Below are 27,543 nucleotides of genomic sequence, written 5' to 3' on the forward strand. Positions count from 1 at the left end.
ATGTGAATCCAGGGCCAGGGCGCAAGCTCAGCATGGATGCAGAGGCAGTAAAGTCTGAAGTTGGTTCAGGCAATAGTGAGTTGTCCAGTTTGGCAAGAATGGAGAAAAGTTTTAAGAGAGAAAATGCAATGGTATGTGGGGGTGATATGGAAAAAAATGCACTTAAGTTCATGGGAATATGAAGTTTTTGAGTGAAGACTTGACATCATCAGAGCTGAGCTTTAAAGACTGGCTCTCTGCAGAAAGAAATAGAGGACACAGATGAAAGTAACAATAGAGTGCCTGGAGGCCAACCCACAGACTGGCCAGAGTCCATGTGAAAAGTGCCAAGGGGAGGTTTGAGTGTATGGCTGTGGCAGAGGCAGTAAAGTCCCTTCATACCTCCAAGCCTTTGTTGTTTCTCTGCCTCGAATGCCCTTCCTCCTGTTCTCCCTTCAAAGAACTCCTATGTGTCTTTCAAGATTCAATTCCATTGTTATCTCCTCTCTGAAGATTTCTTGACTCCTCTAGACAATACTGGTTGTTTCATGTGTGATCCTAGAATACTTTGAAATTACCCCTTGCTGCAAGCCTTACATTGTGCTATAAATATTTCCTTATAAGTTGGCCTCCCCAGTGAGAGTCTGAGATCCTCTAGGAAAGGGATGAGAGATCGTTTCTTCCCAATAGCAGGCACTTAGTACATAATGTATGGATAAAGGAACAAATGATGGAGAGGGAACATAGGCAAGAGACATTGCAGGTGAATCATTTGAACTGTGCTTATGTCCTAAAGAGGTCATACAGACTGAAACAAGTATAGGGAGGAGAGTGGATAGAGGAGGCAGGAATATGGCTTAGAGTTTGAACCTGGAGAACAAAGACAAAACAAATGGTAAAACCAGGAGAAGACGCTGTGTTTTGCAAGAAGATGGTGCCGTCCATTCAGGAATACCAGGGCAAATGTAAAAGTGTCTCACATCCTAGTGGTGGGAGACAGTAGTGGGTTAGGAGAAACAAGACATTGCAAAATCTTAATGCTATATGCAAGTTGAGCATCCCTAACCCAAAAATCTGAAATCCAAAATGTTCCCAAATCTGAAACATGTTGAGACCACAAGTGGAAAATTCTACACCTGACCTTTTGTAACAGGTTCCAGTCAAAACTTTGCTTCATGCACAAAATTATTTTAAATGTTGTATAAAATTACCTTCAGACTATGTGTATAAATGTATATGAAACATAAATGAATTTCATGTTTAGACTTGGGTTCTGTCCCCAAGATATCTCATTATATATATGTAAATATTCCAAAAAAAATCTAAAATACTTCTGGCCCCAAGCATTTTAAATAAGGGATACTCAACCTGTACAGTAAAACCTAAATTCAACATTTATTTAACTCCTTAAAAATACAAACTTTGAATTACTAGTTTCATCACATTTAAGTTTGGGTCTTAATTAAATCCTCATCTTCCTGTCATTCCACTTTGTACTGACTGTACTAAACTCTTGACTTCGTTATTTATCCAAAAGAGCCATGTTTCTTCCTTCCATTACCTTCTCAATCAATGATGTCCTTAATCTCTGCGTAAACTCTGGCAGGGTAAAGTTCAGTTCAGAAGACAGCAGATGACACAGTGAAAAGCCCCATGAGTGGAATAAATGAGAAAGCATGTGTATAAAAACAAGATGTTGTTCTGGATCCATTTGTGTTGCTATAAAGGAATACCTGAGGCTGGGTGATTTATTTTTAAAAAAGAGGTGTATTTGGCTCACAGTTCTGGAGGCTGTGCAGGAAGCATGGCCCCAATGTCTGCATTGGTGAGGGCCTCAGGCTGCTTCCACTCATATTGGAAGGCAAAGAGGAGCTGGCATGTGCAAAGATCACATGGCAAGAGAGAAGAGAGGGAGGTGCCAGGCTCTTTTTTAACAACCAGTGGTTGTGTGAACTAATGGCATGAGAACTCATTACCACGAGGTCAGAACACACCAAGCCATTCATGAGGGATCCACCTCCGTGGCCCAGACACCTTCCACAGGGCCCCACCTCCAACACTGGGGATCACATTTCAGCATGAGATTTGGAGGGGTTGGTTTTGAACTGCTTCAGATTAAGCTTTCAGATGTCTCTAGGAGGCTTACAGGACCAGATACTTGCTTGGAATTCTAAATTACCTCTATATTACCAAATCCTGTCAATCTCTTTATCAGATGGAGAATACTAGAGCTTACTGGAAACAATACCTCAGAATAAACATTTCACGTAACTCATAGCTTAATATTTGAATAGAATTGTGAGAGCAGCGTTTATATCTGTGAGCTCTTTTGATCCCCCACACCCCCGAGAGACAAGGCACGAGGGAAGTAGTTATTTCGAGTACTCCAAGTGCAGTGACTGCCCGAGGGCTCCTGTCAGCATCGCAGCTGCATACCCGCCCTCTGCTGGCTGTCGGGTGTTTTAGCCTTACTGGGCTGTAAATGAGGAGCGCTGGCCTCAGCGTCACAGTCATTCCGCCCTTTTTCCTGTGCACACTCTTCACTTCTGTATTTTTTATTCCAAATATTTAAAAAGTGACTTTAATCATTTCAGAGACCTCTTCAAATGAGTAGGAATCTACAAAAAGATAAAATTTTGTATTCAGCCAAAAGAAAGATTGTAATATTCTTCTGGAGGATTACATAAATTATTTAATTTTTTAATTTAAAATTTGGTACCCTGTCACAGACAGAAGCTTGTGACTGGTAAGAGCAATTGCTGGTTATTTAACAGTTTTATCTGTGTGCTGGGGTGTTTGTTTGTTTGTTTGTTTGTTTGTTTGAGATGGAGTCTCACTCTGTCACCCAGGCTGGAGTGCAGTGGTACGATCTCGGCTCACTGCAGCCTCTGCTTCCCGAGTTCAAGTGATTCTCCTGCCTCAGCCTCCCCAGTAGCTGGGACTACAGGTGTGTGCCACCATGCCTGCTAATTTTTTGTGTGTATTTTTAGCAGGGACAGGATTTCACCATGTTGGCCTGGCTGATCTCGAACTCCTGGCCTCAAGTGATCCACCCACCTTAGCCTCCCAAAGTGCTGGGATTACAGGCATGAGCCACTGTGCCCAGCTTGTGTGCTGTTTTAATAAGATACCTGACAACCCATAATTTCAAAAGATGTCTAATTTCTCTTTGACACAAATGATATATATTTTTCCTAATGAAAAGACTTTCTTTAAAAAAAAAAATTGTGATTTTGTCCCCTTTGGCTTTAGATTTTAGAATTCAGTGATTTCAGGGCATTCTTGCCTGGATATAAACAAACCTTGCTTACCAAACTGAAAGTAACCATTCCCTTTATTTAAAGCTATCTCTGTTTGTACCTTTGTTGGAATCTTCAATATCTTAACATGAAAGTGTGAATGTTACATCAATCAATTGTCACAAGATTGCAAAGATTTGTCCTCCTGATTTTTCTGTAACATGCCATAGTAAGAAAAAAAAAGTTTATTTTTTTGGTGAGGTTTTTTGGCTATTGATTACAATTTAGAGATTATCAACTGATGAACATTCTAAGATGTCTTTTGGGCTTTGGTTTCCTGGAAGTATACTTGTCTACCCTGAAGCTTGTGATCTTAAGAAAATTTAACCGTATACAAATGAGTTTGTTTTTTGCTTTCTTCCTTCAGGGGAAAATAGTTCATCAAAGTTTAAATATTATGAATTCCTTCTCACAAAAGGTAAAAATACAGCAAATACGATCTTTGTCAGAAGATGTGCGATTTTACTATAAACGATTACGGGGCAATAAGGAAGACTTGGAGCCAGGAAAAAAATCAAAGGTTTGAAGATGTTATATTTGAGAATTCCCATCGGTTAACATTTTGTTTTATGACCTCCTGTGGATTTGGGATTCATGGTTCTCCTGTGCCTCTTTACAGATTGCAAACATTTATTTTGATCCTGGACTACAGTGTGGGGATCATTGCTATGTTGGCTTGCCTTTTCTATCCAAATGTAAGTAACCTTGCTGTTCTCTCTCATGTCTTCAATTCCCCTAAAATACTCTTTTAGTAGGAGGCTGCCACTTTTAAAGTACATTGCTGTCTTTTGTTACTATAGAAATTATTTGAAGGAAAATTGACAAGTGAGTATAGATGCAGGTTAAGTATGTTTCCTTGTTTTAGCTGAACCCAAAGTGCAGCCTGGTGTAGCCATGCAGGAAGATATGTGGGATGCTGACTGGGATTTGCATCAAAGCCTGTTCAAGGGATGGACAGGAATAAAGGAAAATTCAGGTCATAGGTGAGTGGTTTTATGTTTATTTATTTTAGCCATCTTTACAAGCTTGAAACATAACGCTTTCTAAATTTTATTCTTATGTTAGATTATTTTGCTTTATAGCTGAGAAAGAATGCCTAACTTTCGAAAGTTATTAGTGAGGCATCTTAAATTGCCAGTTTAACTGTATGTTGCTTGGAAATATACACACTGTCATTTTTCTCTTTTCTGTGGTGCTTTAGATATTTCTTACACTCCAAGAAAATATTTGAAGTTGTCTTTATGTAGGATGACGACAGTATTCACCTTAGACTCATCCATTTGCATAGGAAAGAAAATTTTTTACCTACCACTGATGTCTGTTAAAGGCAAGGAAAACATTTTCTAGGTTTACCCCCACCTAGACACTTGGTACAAGACCAGAGTGTCTGTTTGCTTATTGTGAAAAGAATACCTCCTTCCTTTTTTTTTTTTGAGATGGAGTCTCACTCTATCACCAAGCTGGAGTGCAGTGGCGTGATTCTCCTGCCTCAGCCTCCCGAGTAGCTGGGACCACAGGCGCACGCCACCATGCCTGGCTAATTTTTGTATTTTCAGTAGAGAGAGGGTTTCACCATGTTGGCCAGGATGGTCTCCATCTCTTGACCTCATGATCCACCCACCTCAGCCTCCCACTGTGCCCGGCCCACCCCCTTCCTTTCTAAGTGCTGAGCTGTTCGGGAGCACACAGGGCTCCGTTCAGACAGCCTCCACAGTGTTTCTTTGGCAGGTAGGAAGTGTGTATCTAATGACAAATCAATACCGCACCCAGATTCAAAAACAAAAAATGTATTGATTTGGTGGTAATAGAAATTTGATCTTTTTCATGTACTTCAGAAAAGAATTTGACTAGAATAATGATAGTATGGCAGCTGATGGAAACTGCTCTTCTCAAGCTGCTAATTTGAAATACGTTTGTTAGTATCAGGATATTCCCATTTAAGAGTACTGTAAATTCTCAAACCATTAATAATTGGAGGGTTTGTTTATCTGAACTCTCTGTTATGAAAAGTTTTCTTAAGGCAAAAGAAAGTCGAATGTTTACTTTAAAAAGATGTTTAAAATGAATACAAAAGAGACTTCCTCTAATGGACTTGCTAAGAGAACACTAATTAAAACTCTCCTTTGTACCTTGTATTTCCACAGTGGACATTATAAAGGACAAGCAAGCCCCAAATGTTAATGTCCAATTATGAACAAATAACTTACAGTGCTGTCCTAGGCTCAGCTGCTAAGGAACCTCTTCACCTCCTACCCACAAAAAGCCTGCCCTCCTCTCTGTGTCCCCAGCACCCCATTGCTAAGACCCAGGCTCCCTGTCTATCCTGAGTGCACAGTGGATGTGATATTCTCCCTGATCCTGCCTTTGTGTTACTTTGTTATGTGTGTGTTACAGAGGATTTCTGCTACTAGTCTTATAAACTTGTATTCTTACCAGTATTAGAGTATCATAACACTACAGCAATAGAGTTAGGGGTTAAAATATGCTTCAGCGTTTAGTCCCAGGAATCTTGGCTCCATTTATAATATTGTGTCTTCGGGAATGTGTTCTGAGTTCTAAGCAACTGGCTTATACACACTTACAAGTAGGGAGATATTCAGATGAAGTCTTGAATATTGCTGAAAACTTTACATGTGTCTGCACAAAACCCTTATAGGTTTTACCTCTGTTGTCAACTGATGTCTTCATTGAATGTGAGGACTCTGTTTTGTTTTTATATCAAGGGGGAAAAAAGCCATATGCCAAGCAATGCACTGCCTTCTCATTAGTTCTACTGAAAATGTTTTTAGCACCCTGCTTGTAGATGTCTAGATCTTTCCTCTAGGCACGTAAGATCCTTTAGGATCTGCGTAACATCATGTATTATCTGTATATACCTGCCTTTTCTAAATAGGTTATCTACTATAGGCCAGCTTTTCTTACTGAATTTATACTTGGAAAGGTTTTTCTAAACTTACACAGGATTACATTAATGCCATTGGTATTATTCCTAAGATTTATCATCCTTTCCATATTCAGTACAGAAACAGAGGATCTGTGACAGGTATTTTGGCAACTCTTTGCACCAATATAGAGACATCATATAGCATTACAAGCATAGTAAAATATTAGAATGAATAAATGTGTTTTTTCAGGGCCAGCAAAAAGTTTCTCAAGTACATAAGCCTAATCGAATTTCTTATGTTCAGAAGACTCAAATATTTCATTTTGATACAGTGACTTACAAATTGTTTTTCTAGATTGAGTGCTATATTTGAAGTAAATACGGACCTTCAAAAAAATATAATATCAAAAATCACTGCCGAGCTCTCCTGGCCTTCCATACTTAGCTCACCCCGGCACTTGAAATTTCCACTTACGAATACAAACTGCTCCTCAGTAAGTATTCAAAGTGACACTGGTTTTTAGAAATACATACTAGGGTTATAAAGTATTTACTCTTAGCTTTAACTATAGAAATCTTTCATTTAATGTTTCATTATTTTGTTTAAGGAAGAAGAGATTACTTTAGAAAATCCTGCAGATGTTCCTGTCTATGTTCAGTTTATTCCTCTGGCTTTATATTCCAACCCTTCCGTGTTTGTAGATAAGTTAGTATCAAGGTAAGTATTGCTTTGGATCATCACAGCGTTTCTATGTAGTATTGAATCAGTATTTTATTCACTTAAAAGCCTTATTGCAGCTCATACAGATTAATAGATTTGACTTAGAGAAGTTCTGGATCTATAAGGTTGAGAGAAGGCTTTAGGGAGGTTTAGGTTGATACTGTGTGAAGCATCCAGAAAAACTTTCAACGTAAGGCAAGAAAAAGTAATATGGAACTCGCTTCTAAAAATGTGTAAAGAGAAAGCAGATGAAACCTTTCAAATATTCTAGTTTTGAAAAGTGAACAAAATATTAATTACAAGTTGTGGCCTTTAATTTTCTTAAGGCTATAAATCTGGTCATATTGATCTCAAAACCTGACAGACAATAATTTGACAATAAAGCACATACCTGATAATCACTCCATAACCCGCTCAACTGTGGTGTTGCTTATGAATAAATATGTGTACATTTTTTGTTTTAGGTTTAACTTGAGTAAGGTGGCAAAGATAGATTTGAGAACACTAGAATTTCAAGTCTTCAGAAACAGCGTAAGTATTCAAACTTCATAATATTCCAAAGAAATTATTCTATAATATGATCAATATAAATATGAAAGAAAATTATTGGCCACTCTTAAATTTGGCTGAAGGGTTAGTTACTGAAGAAGTCAGAGCAGTCCAGTAATTATTTCAGAGGCAAATAAATCGTGAAGAGTAGGTGGGATTTAGATCAAGGTGAGGCACGTTGAGTAGAAGGTTCATATTTATGGGCATTAAACATTAAGCCCATGAAGGTTTGTAATAATAATTACAGAAATTCTGAGAATATATAGGTGAGGTAAATATTAATATATCATTGATTTTTATTAAGCATCAAAATATTGAGCTCAGTCATTTACATTTTCTTTCTGGATACTTTGTAATTAAATTGTAAGCCATCTATGATTGCTAAACCCATGACTGGCCGTGTTTGTATTTAGCATGGTAATATGCATGATTTTCACTCAATGGATAATCTTTTATTTATAAACATATACATAAACTGGTTGGTTCTAGGAACCACACTATTTTCTATCATTCAGGCCAGGCTGAGCAACCACTAACCACATGTTATTAAATAAGACCTAATGTAAGGGTGTATGTTAGGAACTTAACACTTGGAGCTAAGGCTCCCTGCAAACTGGTCCAAGCCTTTTGGCCACCATGCCCTTGTTTCTGCCCAGGGCCAAATTCAAATCTGGTTCTCTGATTCCAGAAGCCTTGCCCTTACCATTGTATCATGTGGTTATTGCTGATCAGGAATTGCTATGAGCCTTTTCAAACCAGATCCCTTGTAGTTCTTGAAATGCTGTATTCTTTCCCATAGCTCCATGTTTTAATCTGTAAGGCATATATTAGCCCAATCCTTATTAGAGTAGTTTTTATAACTCTATCTTTAAGGCGAGCTTACATAAGAAAGTAATATTCAAAGTTGTATTTTTTTCTGTCGAATAATGGCTGAGACACTACACTAAAGTTTAGACAGTCTTGTATTCCAGCCTCATGCCCCGCTCTGGGAATCTTTTTGTGCTTTGCTTTTCCCATCTGTAAAATGCCAAAGTAACAAATGTTACTGGAAGTTATCTAGAAGGCTCAGTAACTGGAACTTCCTTTCATTCTGCTTTTCTTTTTCTTTTTTTTTTTTTCCGAGACAGTCTGGCTCTGTCACCCAGGCTGGAGTACAATAGTGTAATCTCAGCTCATTGCAACCTGTGCTCCCCGGGTTCATGCAATTCTCCTGCCTCAGCCTCCCAAGTAGCGGGATTACAGGCACGAGCCACCCCACCTGGCTAATTTTTTTTTTTTTTTTTTTTTTTAGTAGAGCCGGGGTTTCACCATGTTGGCCAGGCTGGTTTCAAACTCCTAACCTCAGGTGATCCGCCCACCTTGGCCTCCCAAAGTACTGGGATTACAGGCGTGAGCCACGGTGCCCAGCCCACTCTGCTTTTATAATAGGGAGAAATTTCACATAAGTATTAAGTGAGCTAATATTTAACTTTCTTATTTTACTAACTACAAGCCATATTTACAAGATGTAGAACACTGAACTAAGCACTGTGAGAGATAGAAAAATAAATGAGTACTCTAGACGTCAGAAATGTATTCTAAATAAGAAATTCAGGATGAGGTCCTAGGGTGAGCTTAGAGTAAATTCTATCTCAGGCATCTCTACAGTGCTATAGAATGTGGTTCTCAAAATACTTGGTCTCAGGACTCCCTTGCAGTCTTAAAATTATTAAGGACCCCAGAGAGGTTTCTTGTTTATATGGTTTACATCCATCAGTGTTTTGCCATATTAGAAACTGAAACTGAGGCCGGGTGCGGGAGATCTTTAAAACAGTGATTTAATTTGTTTAAAATAATAATAAGCCTATTCCATTCAACATAGGTAACATCAAAAATGAAAACTACCTGTATTTTAAAAAATCATTTAGCAAGGAGAATGGATTGTTTTAAATTTTTACAACTCTCTTTAATGGCTGGCTCCCTGACTTAATAGGTAGATTCTCATATCTGCCTCTACATTCAGTCTCTCTTGATATATTGTTTTGATGGAAGTATGTAATGAAAATCTAACCTGCTACAGACATGTAATTACAAAAAGAAGGAATATTTTAGTTGCCTTTTTATTTATAACACTGTACATCAGTCATTTGGAAAATACTGGTTCATGGAGACATGCAGACCTTACAGATGTTGCCACAGTTCACTATGCACTATCCAAAAATGAATCATACTCGCTAATCTAACCACCAGGCTCATCAGGAAATTCTTGAAGTATTGGGAAGCTGTCAAGCTCACAACGGTGAATACAAATTATCCAAAATCCTAAATTTTGCTCAAAAGCTTGAATTTTATTGGAAACAAATACTTCAGTAGGCTCACTTATTTCTGTGAAAATACCTGCCAGATAGCCAAGTCTGAATAACCATAGACTGTCAGTCATTCTTTCAGACATAAACGGTGTTCCATGAGAAAAGCAGCTAGTTCAGCTTCCATCTCAAACAGCTTTTCAAAACATCGTAGCTGTAGAAATACTTTTTACATACTTCCCATTGTATCCCACAGAATATTAAAGACATGCTCCAGGGTTGAAGTTTTTACAGCATCATCGAAGACTTTTTTTTTTTTTTTTTTTTTAACTACAAATGCATGACACTGAAAAACACAATGGCTAATAGGGAAGTTTGATACCACTGCCTTGATGCATGTTAAGGGGTCAGCAGTTTTACCCTCCATAGCTTTTGCTGACCATCAGTGCAGATGCCAACATAGTGAAAAAGACAACGTCTATCGGTATTATTATGAAAATAGTTTTGACATTGTGGTGGATACTCTGACAGGATCCCTGAGATCCCCAGGGGTCCAAGGGTCACTCTTGGAGAACCACCACTATAAAATTATTAAGGTCCTGAATGGTATACGGGAGGCATCACAACATACTAAAGTTTTCCCCAAACCATGAGAGTTTAAATTAGCTAGTGCTTGCTGGGAATATATGTATAGTACATCATTGTGTCCATCAGTTACTCAGAGTAGTTTATTTAAAAGGGATCTTACTCACCAACCATCCTGAAGCAGTTGGAATATTCTCCTGTCTTAGTGGACTTTGACAGAAAGGGAAAAAAATAGCAGTTAACACTTGAACAACACAGGCTTCGACTGTGCTGGTTCACGCATACATTTTTTCAATCAAGCGCAGATGGAAAATACAGTTTTCAAGATGCAAAACTGCATGTATGGAGAGCCCTACTTTTTGTATAGGCACATTCCACAGTGGCCAACTGCTACTTGAAAATGCGCAGATTTGGTTATGCCAGGGATCCTGGAACCAATCTCTAGCATGTACAGAGACATCAGTATTTACCTCAGAAGCAAGAATTAAAAGTAATGTGCTTCATAAAGTCTGTTGACTATAAGCTAATGTTTGTGGAATCATGCTGAAGCAAGTAGCTAGATCTGTATGTGTGAAACACACACCGATCTATGCCAGGGGGAGTAGAAAACAATACAAAATTCACCCTCCTTCCATGTTAGTGGAAGCCATAAAGAACTGGTGGATGTTTATAGCCAAGCGTTGACAACCCTTCCCTCAAAAAAGTTTACACTTAATGTTGCTTAAAAACCAGAACAGTATATCCTTATATGTGACCTGTGACTTTTTGTAAATAAAAAAGCAAATGTTTTTCAACCTTAACTATAACTGGCTGTCAAAAAGTCATATTTTGAATATTAAACTAAGCTATGCTTTAAACTTTAAATCATTGGGTGTTTATGAAACAGTAATCGTGTGTAACCTTCAAAATAAGATTCAAGGAGAAATTTATAGGAATTGAAAATCTTTTTACATTTAAACGTATGGTGCAGCCTGAAGACCCTTCAGCTGGTCCCCTTCAGAGGGGAGGAGTGGCGTGGCAGTGGCGGGCAGTGGCAGGAGGCCTGAGGTGTTGGCCTTGGTCCCCTTTAGAGGGGAGCAGTGGCGGGAAGCATCAGGAGGCCTGGGGTGCTGGCATTGGTTCCACAAGTGTTTGCTTTGTACTAATGTGTCTAGCTGATCATCTTAGGTTTGTGTCCTTTTCTGTGTGTGTAATATTTCAACTTTTTAGGTTAAAAGCAAAAAAGATATGTATCCAAAAACAAATGCCTTGTGCAAACATTGAGGACTTTGTTTGGTGACCTGGGGAACAAAGCCCCTTTTTGGACTTAATGTAGAATATGAATCTCATTGTTGGTTACTCTGTGCTGCTTTCCAGCTAAGCCATATCTAAACATGACAGATAAAATTGTTTACGCATTTGGGCCGGGCGCGGTGGCTCACACTTGTAATCCCAGCACTTTGGGAGGCCAAGGCAGGCGGATCACGAGGTCAGGAGATCGAGACTATGGTGAAACCCCGTCTCTACTAAAAATACAAAAAATTAGCCGGGCATGGTGGCAGGCGCCTGTAGTCCCAGCTACTTGGAGAGGCTGAGGCAGGAGAATGGCGTGAACCCGGGAGGCGGAGCTTGCAGTGAGCCGAGATCGCACCACTGCACTCCAGCCTGGGTGACAGAGCGAGACTCCATCTCAAAAAAAAAAAAAAAAAATTGTTTACACATTTAATCGGTTTGAGAAACTATACTGGGCTCTAGATGGGGTGTAAAGGAAGAAACATTCTTCCAGAGAATATATTCATGACTCCTCTTTGTTTACCCAATGATTCAAGGCTCATCCACTGCAGAGTTCAACAGGATTTATGGAGGGCCTCTCTCGACATTTAATTTTAAACCTAATTTTAAAACCTGGAGAAAAGAAATCTGTCAAAGTAAAGTTTACTCCAGTTCACAACAGAACTGTTTCTTCACTTATCATAGTCAGGTAGGTTCTGTGATATAGGTGTGGGTTCATTTTTACTACTTACTTAGAAGTCTTCACTTGTTTTAAGATGAATTTGCATGTCTAACTTATGAAATAGTTTGAATTTACTTTGTCCAAAACATGCACACACACTCCATGCCTAATGAAACATACCTTTGTTATCAAATGCATAGTTGAAAAACATGAATAGTGTCTTACTGTAATGTGTCTCTCTTAAAAATAAAAACTTGCTCTTCTCTGTGTATTTTTGAACTCTTAAAGTATAAATTCTCACCATTAAATTTAATTTCTATGTGGTGCTCTGTAAAATAACAGTAGAAATTGCAAATTAAAAGATTGTGCAGATTTAATGAGAGAAAAATCTGTAATTCTCATTCTTGCATAGAAATAACCTGACCGTGATGGACGCTGTGATGGTCCAAGGACAAGGAACAACTGAGAACTTGAGGGTGGCAGGCAAGCTTCCAGGTCCAGGAAGCTCCTTACGCTTTAAAATCACGGAAGCCTTGTTAAAAGATTGTACAGATAGTAAGTCTTCCTAATAGTTCCAAGGACACTAATTTCAGCATTTGCTTTCAACAGTAAATAATTTCAAAAACAACATTATTTCTGTATGTGCACACGTGTATAATAGTTATGAATGCTTAACTGCTTAAGGAAATTCCATGTTGTGTTTAGAGTTGTTTGATTTGGATCTTAAAAGATTTAAAGTGTTTGCACTCATTGCATACCTTAGCTGATTTACTCTCAGTATGAAACATATAGTAAACTTTTGCCATCTAAAATGATGTATCAAAGTAGATTACCTCATGATGAAATCTGAGGAACAGCTGATCTCTCTGACGTGCAGGGATGGTTTATAACCTGGGACATATAGTAATTCATGAATAATGTATTTATCGTTTGGACTGGGAGCACATGATGGCAAGATTTAGTCTTATTCCTGATTTTTTATCCTTTAGGTTTAAAACTAAGAGAACCAAATTTCACATTGAAAAGAACATTTAAGGTAGAGAATACAGGACAACTTCAAATTCACATAGAAACCATTGAAATCAGTGGATACTCATGTGAAGGATATGGCTTTAAAGTTGTTAATTGTCAAGAGTTTGCTCTAAGTGCCAATGCTTCTAGAGATATAATCATATTGTAAGTATTTTATTTTAAGGTATAATGAATCACTAACTTTCTATAGAGTTGCTCAAACTCTATGCAAAGATATGTTTTCATATTTACCAAAAGTCTTTATCCACAAATGCATTCATTTGATTTTTTTTTTTCACTTAATCTTTGGCTAAGATATTTCTTCATATCTTAGTTTTCAAAGTTGTAAATTTTTTTTCACTTAATCTTTGGTTAAGGCATTTCTTCATATCTCAGTTTTCAAAAGTTGTAAAACTTTATCTCCGAGGTGGATCAGATAATCTTAGAAATCAATTTCAAAATTATTTTCAGGGTTATGTTAAAGCAAAAGATGTTGGTATAAATTCACAGTCCCTCAGCAACAGAGATTTGTTTCATACACGTACAGTTTTTTCACGTTTTGCAGTATAAGGATATGTAATATTTTGGTCAGAAGACAGTTTTAATGCCTATCTCAGTAATAGCTGCAGCATATTTTAACAATTGATAACTTGTTTTGTTATAAAGTTTATGCAATAAAATGCAACTTCTGTCCCTTAATTGAATATTTAATTTTGTGATCTTTAATGGATATTTACTTAATAAGTAGCTACATTATTGCATATAAGACATAATGTTTGACACCTAAAGATGCAATGAGGAATAAGACACCTTTCCTCAAGGTGCATACAATTAGCTAAAAACAAAAATAAAATAATTGCAGCAGTAATCCATACTGCAGGAGATGATGGAAAAATCACTAGGCCCCAGCCAGTTGGTTTGTTTTTTTAAAAAAGACATTATTGGGACTGTAGCCTGGGAAAAGAGCATGGATTTAGATAAGAAAGAAGGAGAGAAGGACATGAAGCTCAGGACCATTTTCTGAATTAATAATTATGGGAAACTGATTATTGTTATTTTTTAGTGTAATTTCTCTAATTATTCACGGAATACAGTTGTTCCTGTTATTGACCATGGGACAATACTTTTTTCGTCTTAAAATATGGAAGTTGAGTAAAAGTATCAAACTCAAATTCTGTGTTATATTTCAAAGGCTTACGGGACTGGTATTATATGCAGACTGCTTGTGAGATATTTTTAAAACTTAGCCTTACTACCATCATTCTGTTTTAGGTTTACTCCTGATTTTACAGCTTCTAGAGTTATTCGGGAACTGAAGTTTATAACAACCAGTGGCTCTGAGTTTGTGTTTATATTGAATGCATCCCTTCCTTACCATATGTTAGCAACCTGTGCAGAAGCCCTACCCAGACCCAACTGGGAACTGGCTCTGTATATCATCATCTCAGGAATAATGAGGTACTGTGTCTTGTTTCAAGGTTCATATTTATTCAACATTTAACACTGTTGATCGAGTGCCCGCTGTGTGCCAGCCACTGTTCTGAGTGCTAGGATATACCGGCAAACAAGACAGAACTCTGCCTTTATCAATCTCACAGACTGGTGGGAACAGTTAAAACTGAGCCCTTCTTGGGTGGCATATATAATGAACAGTGTTCTTTACCTCTGAAATTTGTTATACAAATTAAGTATATTTTAACGTCTTTTTAAAATGCTCAGATAAAGTTACTTGGGCATATATATAATATACTTAACACAATAGTACCTAGGCCACATGAAACTGATTAGAAATATTTTTTAAATTCTCAGTGTCTTCATCTGTTCTCAGTATATTACTTTGTGTTTCAAGAGTCAGATAAATTTACCTCTAAACTAATTTACATATTTATATCACACATCCTTTAGAGGAAACGGGTTGGAGAGTTGAAACTAAAATTCTTCTTAGTAAAAGAAAAATCAGATTCCAGGCATTTCTTCTAATACACATAATTATTGCCTCCATATAAAACCTCCATGTAAGATGGCATTCTATAAAAATTGATGAGCAGGCCGGGCACGGTGGCTCACACCTGTATTCCCAGCATTTTGGGAGGCTGAGGTGGGCAGATCACCTGAGGTCAGGAATTCAAGACCAGCCTGGCCAACATGGTGAAATTAAAAATACAAATACGTCTCTACTAAAAATACAAAAAATTAGCCAGATGTGGTGATGCATCCTTATAATCCCAGCTACTGGGGAGGCTGAGGCAGGAGAATCGCTTAAATCCGGGAGGCTGAGGTTGCAGTGAGCTGAGATTGCCCCATTGCACTCCAGCCTGGGCAATAAGAGCGAAACTTTGTTTCAGAAAAAAAAAAGAGAAAAACTGATGTGCAAATTTTATCCGTAAAACTGTGGGGTTTTTGTTGTTGTTGTTGTTGTTTTTTTGTTTTTTTTTTTTTTGAGACAGAGGCTCGCTCTGTTGCCCAGGCTAGAGTGCAGTGGCGCTATCTCGGCTCACTGCAAGCTCCGCCTCCCGGGTTCACACCATTCTCCTGCCTCAGCCTCCCGAGTAGCTGGGACTACAGGTGCCCGCCACAATGCCCGGCTAATTTTTTGTATTTTTAGTAGAGACAGGGTTTCACCATGTTAGCCAGGATGGTCTCGATCTCCTGACCTCGTGATCCACCCGCCTTGGCCTCCCAAAGTGCTGGAATTATAGGCGTGAGCCACCGCGCCCGGCCAAAACTGTGGGTTTTGTCTGTTAAAAGTTGTCACAGACAACTTGGTTTTCTATTACATCATATTGTACTTTACCAAGAAACTCTGCCTTTAACATCGAATTTTGTTGCTTGTTCACTAACGAATGAATCCTGATTTTCCAATTTTTTTACCCCTGCAGTGCACTGTTTCTTTTGGTCATTGGAACAGCCTATTTGGAAGCTCAAGGAATATGGGAGCCATTTCGAAGGCGGCTATCCTTTGAGGCCTCGAACCCGCCCTTCGATGTGGGGAGGCCATTTGATCTCAGGAGAATCGTTGGTATTTCATCTGAAGGAAAGTATGTTCACATGCTGGCAATAAATTCCCTAGTGTACATAGATTTGGCTGATAAAATTACAAGAAAAAATAAGTTTCTTTTCATCTTTGCTCAGGAGAAAAAAAATCTTAATTCTGATTACTTAATAACACCCTGTATGGAACTCCGAGTGACTTAGAGCTCATACTGGATACTGTGTTTTTATTATATTGGTAAGGGTTAAAATACTTTTAGTTAGATCACTGAAGGTAAATTATAAATGTTCAGATAGAACAGATCTTAGAGAGTTGTAGAAATTTCCCTATTTCTTGCTATTTTTTCCCTAGTGTAGTTTATATTTATGGTGGCTGTACTGATGAAATAAGTTTTTTTTTAATATTAGATTTTGTAGGTTGCTATTTACTGATCTGCAGTTGGTCCCTTTTTCAGCTTGAACACACTCAGCTGTGACCCCGGTCACAGTAGGGGGTTCTGTGGAGCAGGCGGTTCATCATCCCGACCCAGTGCCGGGAGTCATAAGCAGTGTGGCCCATCGGTCCACCCACACAGCAGTCACAACAATAGAAACTCAGCTGACGTGGAAAACGTCAGAGCCAAAAACAGTTCAAGTACCTCTAGTAGGACTTCTGCTCAAGCAGCTTCTTCACAGTCTGCTAACAAAACAAGCCCCCTTGTCTTAGATTCGAACACAGTGACTCAAGGTCATACAGCAGGCAGAAAGTCCAAAGGGGCAAAGCAGAGCCAGCATGGCAGCCAGCACCATGCCCACAGCCCGCTGGAGCAGCACCCTCAGCCTCCTCCGCCACCGCCAGTGCCTCAGCCCCAGGAGCCGCAGCCCGAAAGGCTGTCTCCTGCCCCCTTCGCACAGCCTTCCCACCCAGAACGTGCCAGCAGCACGAGGCACAGTTCCGAGGACTCGGACATCACCAGTCTCATAGAAGCCATGGACAAAGACTTCGAACACCATGACTCCCCAGCCCTAGAAGTGTTTACAGAGCAGCCTCCATCGCCATTGCCAAAAAACAAAGGTAATCATCTCCTCCCACTGACGGAGATCTGTGATGTGTGAGGGAAAAGCTAGTGCATGCTTAGGAAGCTATTAAGATTATAGTTGTGGTAAACAACTAATTTAGTAGGTTCCTTGGCTCAGATTTATCTCCAGTGTTGGACTTCAACTTTTCCATCAAAAATGCAATTAGAGGTATCTGTCATGAAAGATATATTTGTATTTCTTAGATTGTTTACCAAAATCAGAAATTCTGTGGACATCTGTTTTTCTTTTCAGCTGCCTGAGATTGTGTTATTGTGATAGATTTAGCTTTTTTTTTTTTCATTGTTAAAATAATTTTGAGCACAGGAGTAAAATGGAGATTGTCTGCCTTTTAACTCCAAATTAGGATTTCTTTACTTTAGAGCAGGGGTTGGCAGACTACAGTTGGCGGGCCAAATCACCACCTGGTTTTATAAATAAGGTTTTATTGGAATAGAACCATGCTCATTTGTTGGTATATCCTCAGCTTTCATGCTTCTATGGCAGAGTTAAGTAATTGTGACCAAAACAATATGGCCCACAAAGCTGAAAATATTTGCTATCTGGCCCTTTACAAAAAAAGCCAACCCTGCTTTAGAGTTCTGCTTACTGTATGAGTTACCTATTTCTGAATAACAGATGACCCCAAAACCCAGGGGCTTAAAAGAACATATACTCTTATCTCACAGTTGCTGTGGTCAGGGACATGAGTACAGCTTAGCTGGGTCCCATGGCCCTCACAGGACTGCAGTCAAGGTGTTGGCCAAGGCTAATATCATCTTAAGGTTCAGCTGAAGGTGGACCTGCCTCCACGTTCACACAGGCAGTTGATGGTGGGATTCAGTTCTTCATGGGCTGTTGGACGGAGGGCCCCAGCTCCTCCTTGCTGGCTGTGGCCAGAGGTCTGTCATGGTTCCTCTCCACAGGGCAGGTCACAGCTTGGCAGTTGGCTCCCCCAGAACGAGCAAACAAGAGGGCAAGGAGGAAGCAGGACAGAAGTCACTGTTTTTTATGATCTAATCTGGGAAGTGGCATCCCATCAGTGTTGTAGTATTCTGCTCATTCGAAGTGTGGTCCAGCCCACACTCCAGAAGAGAGAACCGCACAAGGGCATAAATACCAAGAGGTAGACACCACTGGGAGCTTGGAAGTCTGCACCACACACAAATAGGTAGACCAATTTGTAAGCTCCAGAATCAAAACGTAAAAACCAGTAAATAGCCTCTAGTTGTATTACAATTTCATCCCTTCACAGCCTGAGCTTTTTTGCATCTTCCTTTCTCTCTCGTGGCAGCCATGCTAATATACATTATTCCAAGCCTGTGTCAGTCCCTTCCAGAATGGTTTACCAAGGAGTTTTTGGCTTCAATTTATATAGAAAACAGGGATCTTGGCAGCCCTAAGAGGCCAGAAGAAATTTGACATCCCAGAGTCGAGGAGTTTTAGATAATTTTTTAGTCCCAGTAATACGAAAACTAGCTCTATTGAGTCCTCTTGGAATTACACGCATTTGGATTTGTAAAACAGTAAGATGTCTTGAATATGATTGGTTAACCTCTTCTACAGAAATCATTTTTTGGCTAACCCATTATTAACTGAGCTTACCATATTTTAGGGTAATTTTTAGAATAATCTTAAGTGAATACTTAAAAGTTCTTTTTTAATTAGATCAAGTTACATAGCATTTTTTTCCCACATTTATGGGGCATGAATAAAATAAATCTGTATTATCCTTTCTTATCACCAAAGAAGGAGTTGGGCAGTCAAACTGACTACCTCATTCCTGTGTCTAACACAGTCTTCCGACATCAGCGCGATGGGTCCAATTCTATTTTCAGGGTCACTCATTGAGAACCTAAATTTTAAAATGCTTTTTCATTTTCACAGTGGTCCTAGAATCAACCTACTAAAAGATACTCAGTGAGGGAGCAAGGATGCCACATTATTGGTGACTCTTGAGCCTGTGAGGAGACAGTGGTTAGAAGCTTCGCAGGCGCGGCTACTCTACTCACTGTCCTTCCCACTGATGCTGTTTGGGAAAAAGGAAGGAGCCTGTATCTATATTTTTTTCTTCTTCAGTGTTTTTATTGAAGTATAGCATGCATATAGAAAGGCAGTCTTTAAAATGAACTTTAAAAAGTGGGCATTGATCTTGGGGTTGCAAACCAGTAGTATGTTGTGAAGCTATAGGCTTCCAGCTGGGCAGAACCTTTATAATCTTTCAAAAGCTTACCCCCACACCCCTGCAAATAGCAGATTTACATTAAATATGAACATTCTCTTTTTAGAGGCAACACGTTCTTTTTTTTTTCTCCCCCTGGTGTCTCATACTAAAATTATTTCTTACAATGAGCTTATGTAGTTTCTGGTTTTTGGAAGCTGCTCAGAATGACCTCTTCGAGTGAATGTGTTTATCTCCCTGGATCTTGCCTTCTGTGGTTGGATGGCTTGCAAACCACACAGCCATGCTATGCCACCTCTCCAGTCACTGCTTCCGGTGGAAGATGATGCCCAGAAATGCTGCCTGTTCATGGTTGGCCTGAGCAGGGACTCTTGTTGCTGAATAATCATTAGATTCTGTATTTCTTTGGTTTCTCCCACCTGTAACACTTAAACCCCATGGACTGGACAGCAGCCACTGCAGGACTGAGGGCTAAAACCCAAGAAAGCCATGAACCTGGCACAGTTGGGTCTCAGTGTCTGCGTTAACCAGAGAAATGATGGCGTCTGTGGCCATTCTTGTTTCTGACTTTGGCTTTATCAAGGGTAGGGAGAGGCAGAGAGGCGCGGCGTCCTGAGGCCATGCTCTGCCATTAGGCAGGTGCAGATTATATCTTGACTCCGCCCACTTACTAACTGTGTGACTTGGGAGAAAATGACTCCCCTGAGCCTCCACTTGTTATTTTTAAAGTGAAGAAAACAGTTGCTCCCCACATCACAGGATATCACTACTGCCATGGTTATTATTGGGGCAGGAAGTGGCACATGCCATCTGTAGCCTGCTGAGTTGAAGGTGGCTGTGGAGCATCCCAGCAGAAGCATCTGTTTGGAACTTGGTCTCAAGGGTAAGAATTGGGACAAGCAGAGAGTCCTGAGGGCAAGGCCAAACAAGAAGGCAGCCAGCAAATAGCATGACAGAAAGCAGTGGAAGGTGTGGTTAGCACATCCCAGCAGGCAGGACCAGGCGGGGCAGAGGCTGAAGAGTGCTCGCGGAGCCTGGACTTGAGGACATTATTTGTGACCTTGGAAGGAACAGTTTGTGTGACGCACCATCACCTCTAAGACCAAGTCACTGTGGCTTAGAGTAACTTTCACATCAGACTGTTAGTAGTGGCCACTAACTTGTGAGTGTTTTGGGGGCTTTTACTCTTTAACCTGTATTTTCCCTATTTAATTTTTAACAACAAAAAGTATGCATGTATTGTAAGTTTTTAAAAAATATATAGAGAGAGTTACAACCAAGAAGGCAGTATTTTTTATGAAAAGTGAATAATACATGGAAACATGGTGCTTGAAAATATCTCTGGGCCAAGGTCAGAAAGCCCATAGAGCTGAGACAGTGGTGCTGATCCACACTTGCCAAGGTTTCAGGCGTGACCACAATGTCTCGTGCATCCTGGTGATTGGCAGTGCTTGCTATGATTTTCCAGTAAGATAACACTGGGCAGAAGAGGAGCAAGACCTAGTTTGTGTGATTCTAACTCCTACACTGTGCTGCCTCCTCAAAGAAAAAGAGGGAGGGGGAAGAAAATGAGGAGATAATTAGTGAAACCATGTGCCCAGGTGGTGGAGTGGGCTGAGCCCCAGTTTGGTAGATGATAAAAGGATGGACACTCTGCAGGTGTGCAGATGCGTGTGAGTTGGTAGAGATGGAGAGGCAGGATATGGGTTTTCACTTGAACTTAAGGAGTCAACTTGAGGCAGCATGTGGGTTTAGGGAAGTTTTTACTTGAACTAAGTCATCCTCTGAGACTGCTGGGGGAAGTGGTAGGGCAGAAACACAAAACAGACAAAGTTTGGAATAGTCAGATTCCACGTCGCTGAGAATGTTGTAGGCCCGGGCGGTCAGCAGGGGCAGGAAACTTGGATTTGTAGGCTGGCCCCTTCAGCAACGTTGGAGGCCCAGCTGAGGGCCACTGAGGCACTGCCTCAGGTTTGTGTCACTTTCTCAGTTGTACCCTGCAGCCCAGTGGTGAAGAATGAAAACTGGGTAGTTGGTGGAGTAGGACGGGGCTGGAGTTCTGTGGGGCAGGGACAGCAAAAAGACAGCGAGTGAGGACGTCACAGGAGTGCTGGCAGGAGAGCGGTGGGGTGCTGTGCTGGCAGTGTGGAATTAGCAACATGGGGGAGGACCTTTAGCCAGAAGAAACCTCACAGATAGAGAACTTGGATGAGTCAAGGGATGGGAAATCCAACAGGTTGAATTTCGAGGATGGTAGGAGTAAGGAATGTTAGGAGACTAAGGTCTAAAAAGGAGGTGTGAGTGTAAGGTTTCAGAGGAAAAGCAGTTCTAGGCAATACCAGGTTCGTAGGTGCAGCCTTGGAAATGGGATGTCAGAGTGAGCTAGAGGTGAGGTCCACAGTCCTTATGCAACACTCTGGGTGCCTCGTGTGTTTGAGAATTCAGAATTTTGGAAAGGTATGCAGTGCATACACCACACGATGCAGAAGACAAAGTAGGTGAACATCAGATCAGCCACCAAAAATATATAGTCATATTAAGTTTTGTTTCTAAATGAGTTCGGGAAAAAAACCTTTGAGAGTTTTTTGGATTTCAGATTTACAGATAAGAGATTTGTCCACCTGTATAAGGCCTGGGGCCCAGACAATGGGAAGTCCAGGGTAAGAGGAAGTCCATAAGTGTGATGCCAGCACCCCTGAAGCCTGGGGAGGTTCTTTCTGGAGGTCACAGTTGGTGATTCTCTGGAGGTTGTCCAGAGATGTCCCTCTCAGGTGCTGTCACTGATATGACAGGGCCTGACGTGGGACCACACATGTTCAGAGAACCCATTTGCTGGTGATTGAAACTTCCCTGAAGTAGTTATTTTGGGTGGCAATTAAATGAAATGATTTAAAGTGGGAGAGAGGCAACTAACTAGCTCAGACTAGCAATTCATTCAGAGCAACTAGCTCAGACAAATTCATTACACAGCGTGTAGTGAAGATAAAGACAAAGTAAATGTCTAGGACATGCTTTGCCTACATTTAAAACAGATTAGAGGTAGTTTAAATTATCATAGCACATATAAAACTGAATAAAAGTCAGAAATGGTTTTTGGTGTTTCATCTGTTTTTTAGTTATGGTACTATCAGCAGAAACCTCAAAATAAAGTTAGTTGTTAACAATTAAGTGTTAAATTGAACTGCAAATTTTCTGGCAGTTATGGTTGAGGAAAAACGTCATATAGTTCTCCTGAAGGAAAAGGGGGCATAGAAGTTCATCTGAAAAAAACAGAGTTTGCTGGCATTAAATTCCTGCCTGAATCTGAGGACATCAAATAGTAGAACGGATATCGTGTCTCTGTTACGGAGACTATGGCAATGTTCTTCACATAGATACTTTCTATCGGCCCCCCGTCAAACCCAACATCTTCACATTGAATTAGAGCTCCTCACCTACACCGTGCCTCTCAGATGAACACTCAGCCTCCCCCACATGCACAGCATTTATGGTGACCATGGGTATAGCTAGTGGGTGGTTCTCTACGCTAAATATTTAGCAGCCTAAGTGTTCTTCCACACACTGAGGTTAGCCCCAAGGTACCCCACAGTCAGAGACAAATGTTTTTGTCAATAAAGAGTTTTGGTTTTTGGTTTTGGGGAGTTTTGTTAAGACAGAGTCTCACTCTGCCACCCAGGCTGGAGTGCAGTGGTGTGATCTCAGCCCAGTGCAGCCTCCCAGACTGAAGGGATTCTTCTACCTCAGCCTCCCAAGTAGCTGGAACTGTAGAACTGTAGGTATGCACCACCATGCCAAATTTTTTTTTTTTTTTTTTTTTTTTTTGTGGCAGGGTCTCCCTATGTTGCCCATGCTGGGCTCAAGCAATCCCCCTGCCTCAGCCTCCCAAAGTGCTGGTATTACAAGTGTGAGCCACATTGTATCTGGCCACTTACTTGTTTTTTAGCTTTTTATTTTGAGATACTTGTAGATTCACGTGCAAATAATAAATTCAGAGATCCTATATACCTTTTACCCAGTTTCCCCCAATGGTAACACATTGCAAAACCACTGTACGCTATTACACCCAGGATAGTGGTGCTGATACAGCCAAGACACAGAACATTTCCAAGCCCACAGGAATCCTCATGGGCCCTTTTCTAGCCACACTCACTTCCCTCCTTCTTCAGCCTACCCCTTAGTCTGGCAAATATGATTCCATTTATGTACCATTCTTGAAAAGACAAAATTATAGAAATGGAGGAGATTAATAGTTGCCAGACTAAGGAGAACTTTTCCCCAAAAGGAATGTACCATTTTGGTTTTTCTGAGTCAGTTTAATTCTCTGGAGATTCACCAGTTTGTTCCTTTTTATTGCTGAATAGTAGTCCATCGTATGGGTGTACCATAGGTTTTTTAGTCATTTGCTCATTGAAGAACATTTGGATTATGTCTAATTTAGGGCTATTATGTATAAAGATGCTACAAATATTTGTGTACAAGTTTTTGTATGAACACAGAACTTCATTTCTCTCGGATATGTGCCCAGGAGTGAATTTGTTGGGTCTTATGATAGTTGCATATTTCATTTTCTGAAGAAACTGCCAAAACGTTTTCTCTAATGACTGTGCTGTATTACATTCCCACCAGCAACGTAGGAGTGATCCAGGTTCTCCACATCCTCAGCAGCATCTTCATTTTTTCTGTTGAAGCCATTCTAATAAGTGTGTAGTGATACCTCTTTGTGGTTTTTATTTGCAGTTATTTTCTAATGGATAATGTTGAATATATTTTCATGTGCTTATTTGCCATCTGTATGTTTTCCTTGGTAAAATACCTTCTTCATGTCTTTTGCCCATTGTTTTAATTGGATTGTTTGGGTTTTTCCACTATTGATTTTGAGAGTCATTTACACATTCTAGATACTAGTACTTTGTCAGATATGTGGTTTGCAAATAATTTTTACTTGTCTGTAGTGTGTCTTTTTATCCTTTTTATAGTCCGTGATTCATTTTGAGTTCATTTTGTATGAAGTGTGAAACTTAGTTTGGAGTTCACTTTGACTTAAAGTGGGGGGGAAGATGTTAATTTTTAACTCGCTTTCCTAATAGTTACAGGGCTGTTCACATCATCTGTTTCACATTCGGTGAGCTGTGGTAGTAGTGTTTTTCAATCAAGTGGTCCATCATTTCATCTAAGTTACCACATCTATGTGAATAGAGTTGTTTATAGTATTCCCTTACCATCATGTTGATGTCTGTAGGGTCTATAGGAATATTCTGTTTCATTTCTGATATTGGTAATTTGTGTCTTTTTTAGTTATTTTTGTTTGTTTTTTGGGGTTTTTGGTCAGTCTTGCTAGGTTTGTCAGTTTTACCGATCTAATCAAAGAACAGCTCTGTGTTTCGTTGATTTTTCTCCATTGCTTATCTGTTTCAATCACAGTGCCTTCTGTTTTTATCTTTGTTATTATCTTTGTCCTGCTTACTTTAGATTTTTCTGCTCTTTCTTTAGTTACGTAAAGTGGGAGCTTTAATTGTTAATACAGGACTTTTCCCCCCTTTTTATGTATGCTTTTAGTGCTATAAATTTCCTTTTCACCCCTGATTTATTGATGTCCCACAAATTTTGATACATGGAACTTTCAGTTTCATTCCCTTCCATTTTTTTTTCTTTTGAGACTTCTGTGACCCATGAATAATTTAGAAGTGTGTTGCTTAGTTTCCAGTCTTCCAAGATTGGAGATTTTTCCTATCTTTCTGTTATTGCTTTCTACTTTGAATCCACTATAGTTGGAGAATGATTTCACTTCTTTTCATTTCACTTCTTTTAAATGTGTTAAATGATTTCACTTCTTCTAAATGTGTTGAGGTTTGTTTTATGGCCCAGAATATGGTCTATCTTGGCTTATGACCCATGGGCACTTGAAAAGAATGTATATTCTCTTGTTTTGTGTGGACTAGTTTATAAATGTCCATTAGAGTCTGTTGGTTGATAATGCTGTTCTTTCCTTTTTGATTTTTCTGTCTAGTCGTTATACTGTTGAGAGAAGGTTGTTGACATCTCCAAATGTAATTGTGGATTTCTCTTTTAGATGTTTCTGCTTTACATAGTTTGCAGTGCTTTTGTTTGATGCATTTACATTTAAGATTGCTGTAACTTCTTGGTGGATTGACTGTTTTATCATTATATAATGTCCTTCTTTGTTTCTAGTAATTTTCTTTCCTCTCAAGTTCATCTAGTATTAATATAGCCATTCCTGCTTTCCTTTAATTAATGTTTCCATGATTTTTTTTCCATCCTTTTACTTCAACCTGCCTATATCATTGTATTTGAAGTACGTTTCTTATAGACAGCATATAATTAGGTCATGATTTTTAATCCAGTCTGCCAATCTCTGTCTTCTTAATTATATAAGCAGACTGTCTACTTTTAATGTGCTTATTGATATGTTAGGACTTAAATCTACCATTTTATTTTTATTTTGTTTTCTCTGTTTTCTTTTTCCTGCCTTTTTGTGGGTTACTTGTATATTTTTTAGAATTCTGTTTGTAGCATTTTTTAGTGTATCTCTTTTTTAGTGGTTGCTCTAGATATACATTATATGTACATAACTTCTCATGGTCCTGGGGTCATCATTTTACCACTGGAAGTGAACTGTAGAAACCTTATCTCCCTTTATGTTCCTTTGCTTTCCCCCAGTTGTCTTAAATATTTCCTCTACATACATTTAGAACCAAATCAGATAGTGTTTGAATTTTTGCATCAGTCATCAAACATAATTTAGAAAAGATATGAAGGAAATCTTGTTTTATGTATATTTTTTTCCTAATCCTCCAAGGTTCCTTCTTTTATCATTTCCTTTCTGTTTTGGTAACTTCCTTCAGCCATTTTCTTAGGGTAGGTCTGTTGGATATGAATTCTGAGTTTTGTTTCATCTGAGAATGTCTGAATATTCCTGAAGGATATTTTCATTTGAGTATAGGATTCTGGAATGACACTTGTTTTCTTTGAGTACTTGAAAAATGCTTCCTTTTAGCCTCCATGGTTTCTAATGAGAGATTTGTCATTCTAATTGTATTTTCCTTATAGGTAATGTGTCATTTTGTCTGGCTGATTTCAAGGTTTTTTTGTTTAGTTTTCACAAGTTTGATTATAATGCATCTTGATGTGGATTCGTTTCTGTTTACCCTTTTTGAGGTTTGCTTTTTTTTTTTTTTTTAAGTCTATATAGGTTTAGTCTTGCCAAATTTAGGAATTTTTTACCCATTGTTTCGTTAGGTACTTCTTCAGCCCTTCCTTTTTCTCCTTTCCTTCTGAGACTTTGATAACACAAATGTTAGATCTTTTGTTATACACAGGTCCCTGAAGCTCTGTTCTTTTTTTTAGTCCATTTTCTCTCATAATTTCTAATTGTCTGTATTTGTTTACTGATTATTTCCTGTCTCCTCTGTTCTGCTATTGAGCCCATGCAGTGAGCTTTTTATTTCAGTTACTATATTTTTCAGTTCTGAAATTTCCATTTTGTTCTTCTTTAGCTTCTATTTCTTTGCTGAGGCTGTTTTTTCAGTTGTTTCAAGCATGTTCATAATTGCTCATTGAACAAACGTTTTTATGATGGCTTTGTCAGATAATTTCAACATCTCTCTCATCTTGGTGTTGGCATCTGTTTATTGTTTTGTTTGTGTTTTCATTTGATTTGAGAAATTTCTGATTCTTCGTATGAAGAATGGCTGTAGATTGAAACCTGGACCATTTGGGTATTAATGTTCTGAGACTGGATCTTACCTAAACCTTCTGTTTTAGCTGGCTTTCTCTGACTGCTCTGGCAGAGGAAGAGGAAGGGGTTGTACCACCTTTTTATTGCCAGGTGGAGTTAGAAGTGCTGGTTTCCTGCTGTCCTCTGTTGACACACAAGGGCAGGGAGGCTCCTCATTACTGCTGGGTAGGGCTGGGAGTTCTGGTTCCCATGTTGTCTTTGCTGACCCTACTGGGCAGTGGTAGAAGTCCTGACTGTCCACTAGGCCTCCTGTGTCACCACCTCAGTGGCAAAGGGAGGGGAAAGTTGGCTCCTTAGTGCCTGGCCAGGAAG

General features: G+C 39.3%; 1 protein-coding gene across 3 annotated transcripts in view; it reads left to right on the top strand.

Annotated features, from left to right (window-relative positions):
- TMEM131 (transmembrane protein 131) overlaps positions 1-27,543 on the top strand; it is a 251,291-nt gene that overhangs the window by 197,840 nt on the left and 25,908 nt on the right. For all 3 annotated transcript variants that reach the window (XM_032178667.2, XM_032178666.2, XM_032178668.2), the window contains 12 exons: positions 3,646-3,798; positions 3,898-3,973; positions 4,144-4,261; positions 6,518-6,656; positions 6,771-6,880; positions 7,348-7,414; positions 12,111-12,262; positions 12,648-12,790; positions 13,225-13,411; positions 14,519-14,704; positions 16,126-16,284; positions 16,693-17,291. In XM_032178667.2, coding sequence (XP_032034558.1) covers positions 3,646-3,798; positions 3,898-3,973; positions 4,144-4,261; positions 6,518-6,656; positions 6,771-6,880; positions 7,348-7,414; positions 12,111-12,262; positions 12,648-12,790; positions 13,225-13,411; positions 14,519-14,704; positions 16,126-16,284; positions 16,693-17,291 — 2,089 coding nt within the window. The remainder of the gene's footprint in view (positions 1-3,645; positions 3,799-3,897; positions 3,974-4,143; positions 4,262-6,517; positions 6,657-6,770; positions 6,881-7,347; positions 7,415-12,110; positions 12,263-12,647; positions 12,791-13,224; positions 13,412-14,518; positions 14,705-16,125; positions 16,285-16,692; positions 17,292-27,543) is intronic.

The sequence above is a fragment of the Hylobates moloch genome, unplaced genomic scaffold, assembly GCF_009828535.3.
Source record: "Hylobates moloch isolate HMO894 unplaced genomic scaffold, HMol_V3 SCAFFOLD_15, whole genome shotgun sequence".
In the NCBI taxonomy this organism is placed as follows: Eukaryota; Metazoa; Chordata; class Mammalia; order Primates; family Hylobatidae; genus Hylobates; species Hylobates moloch.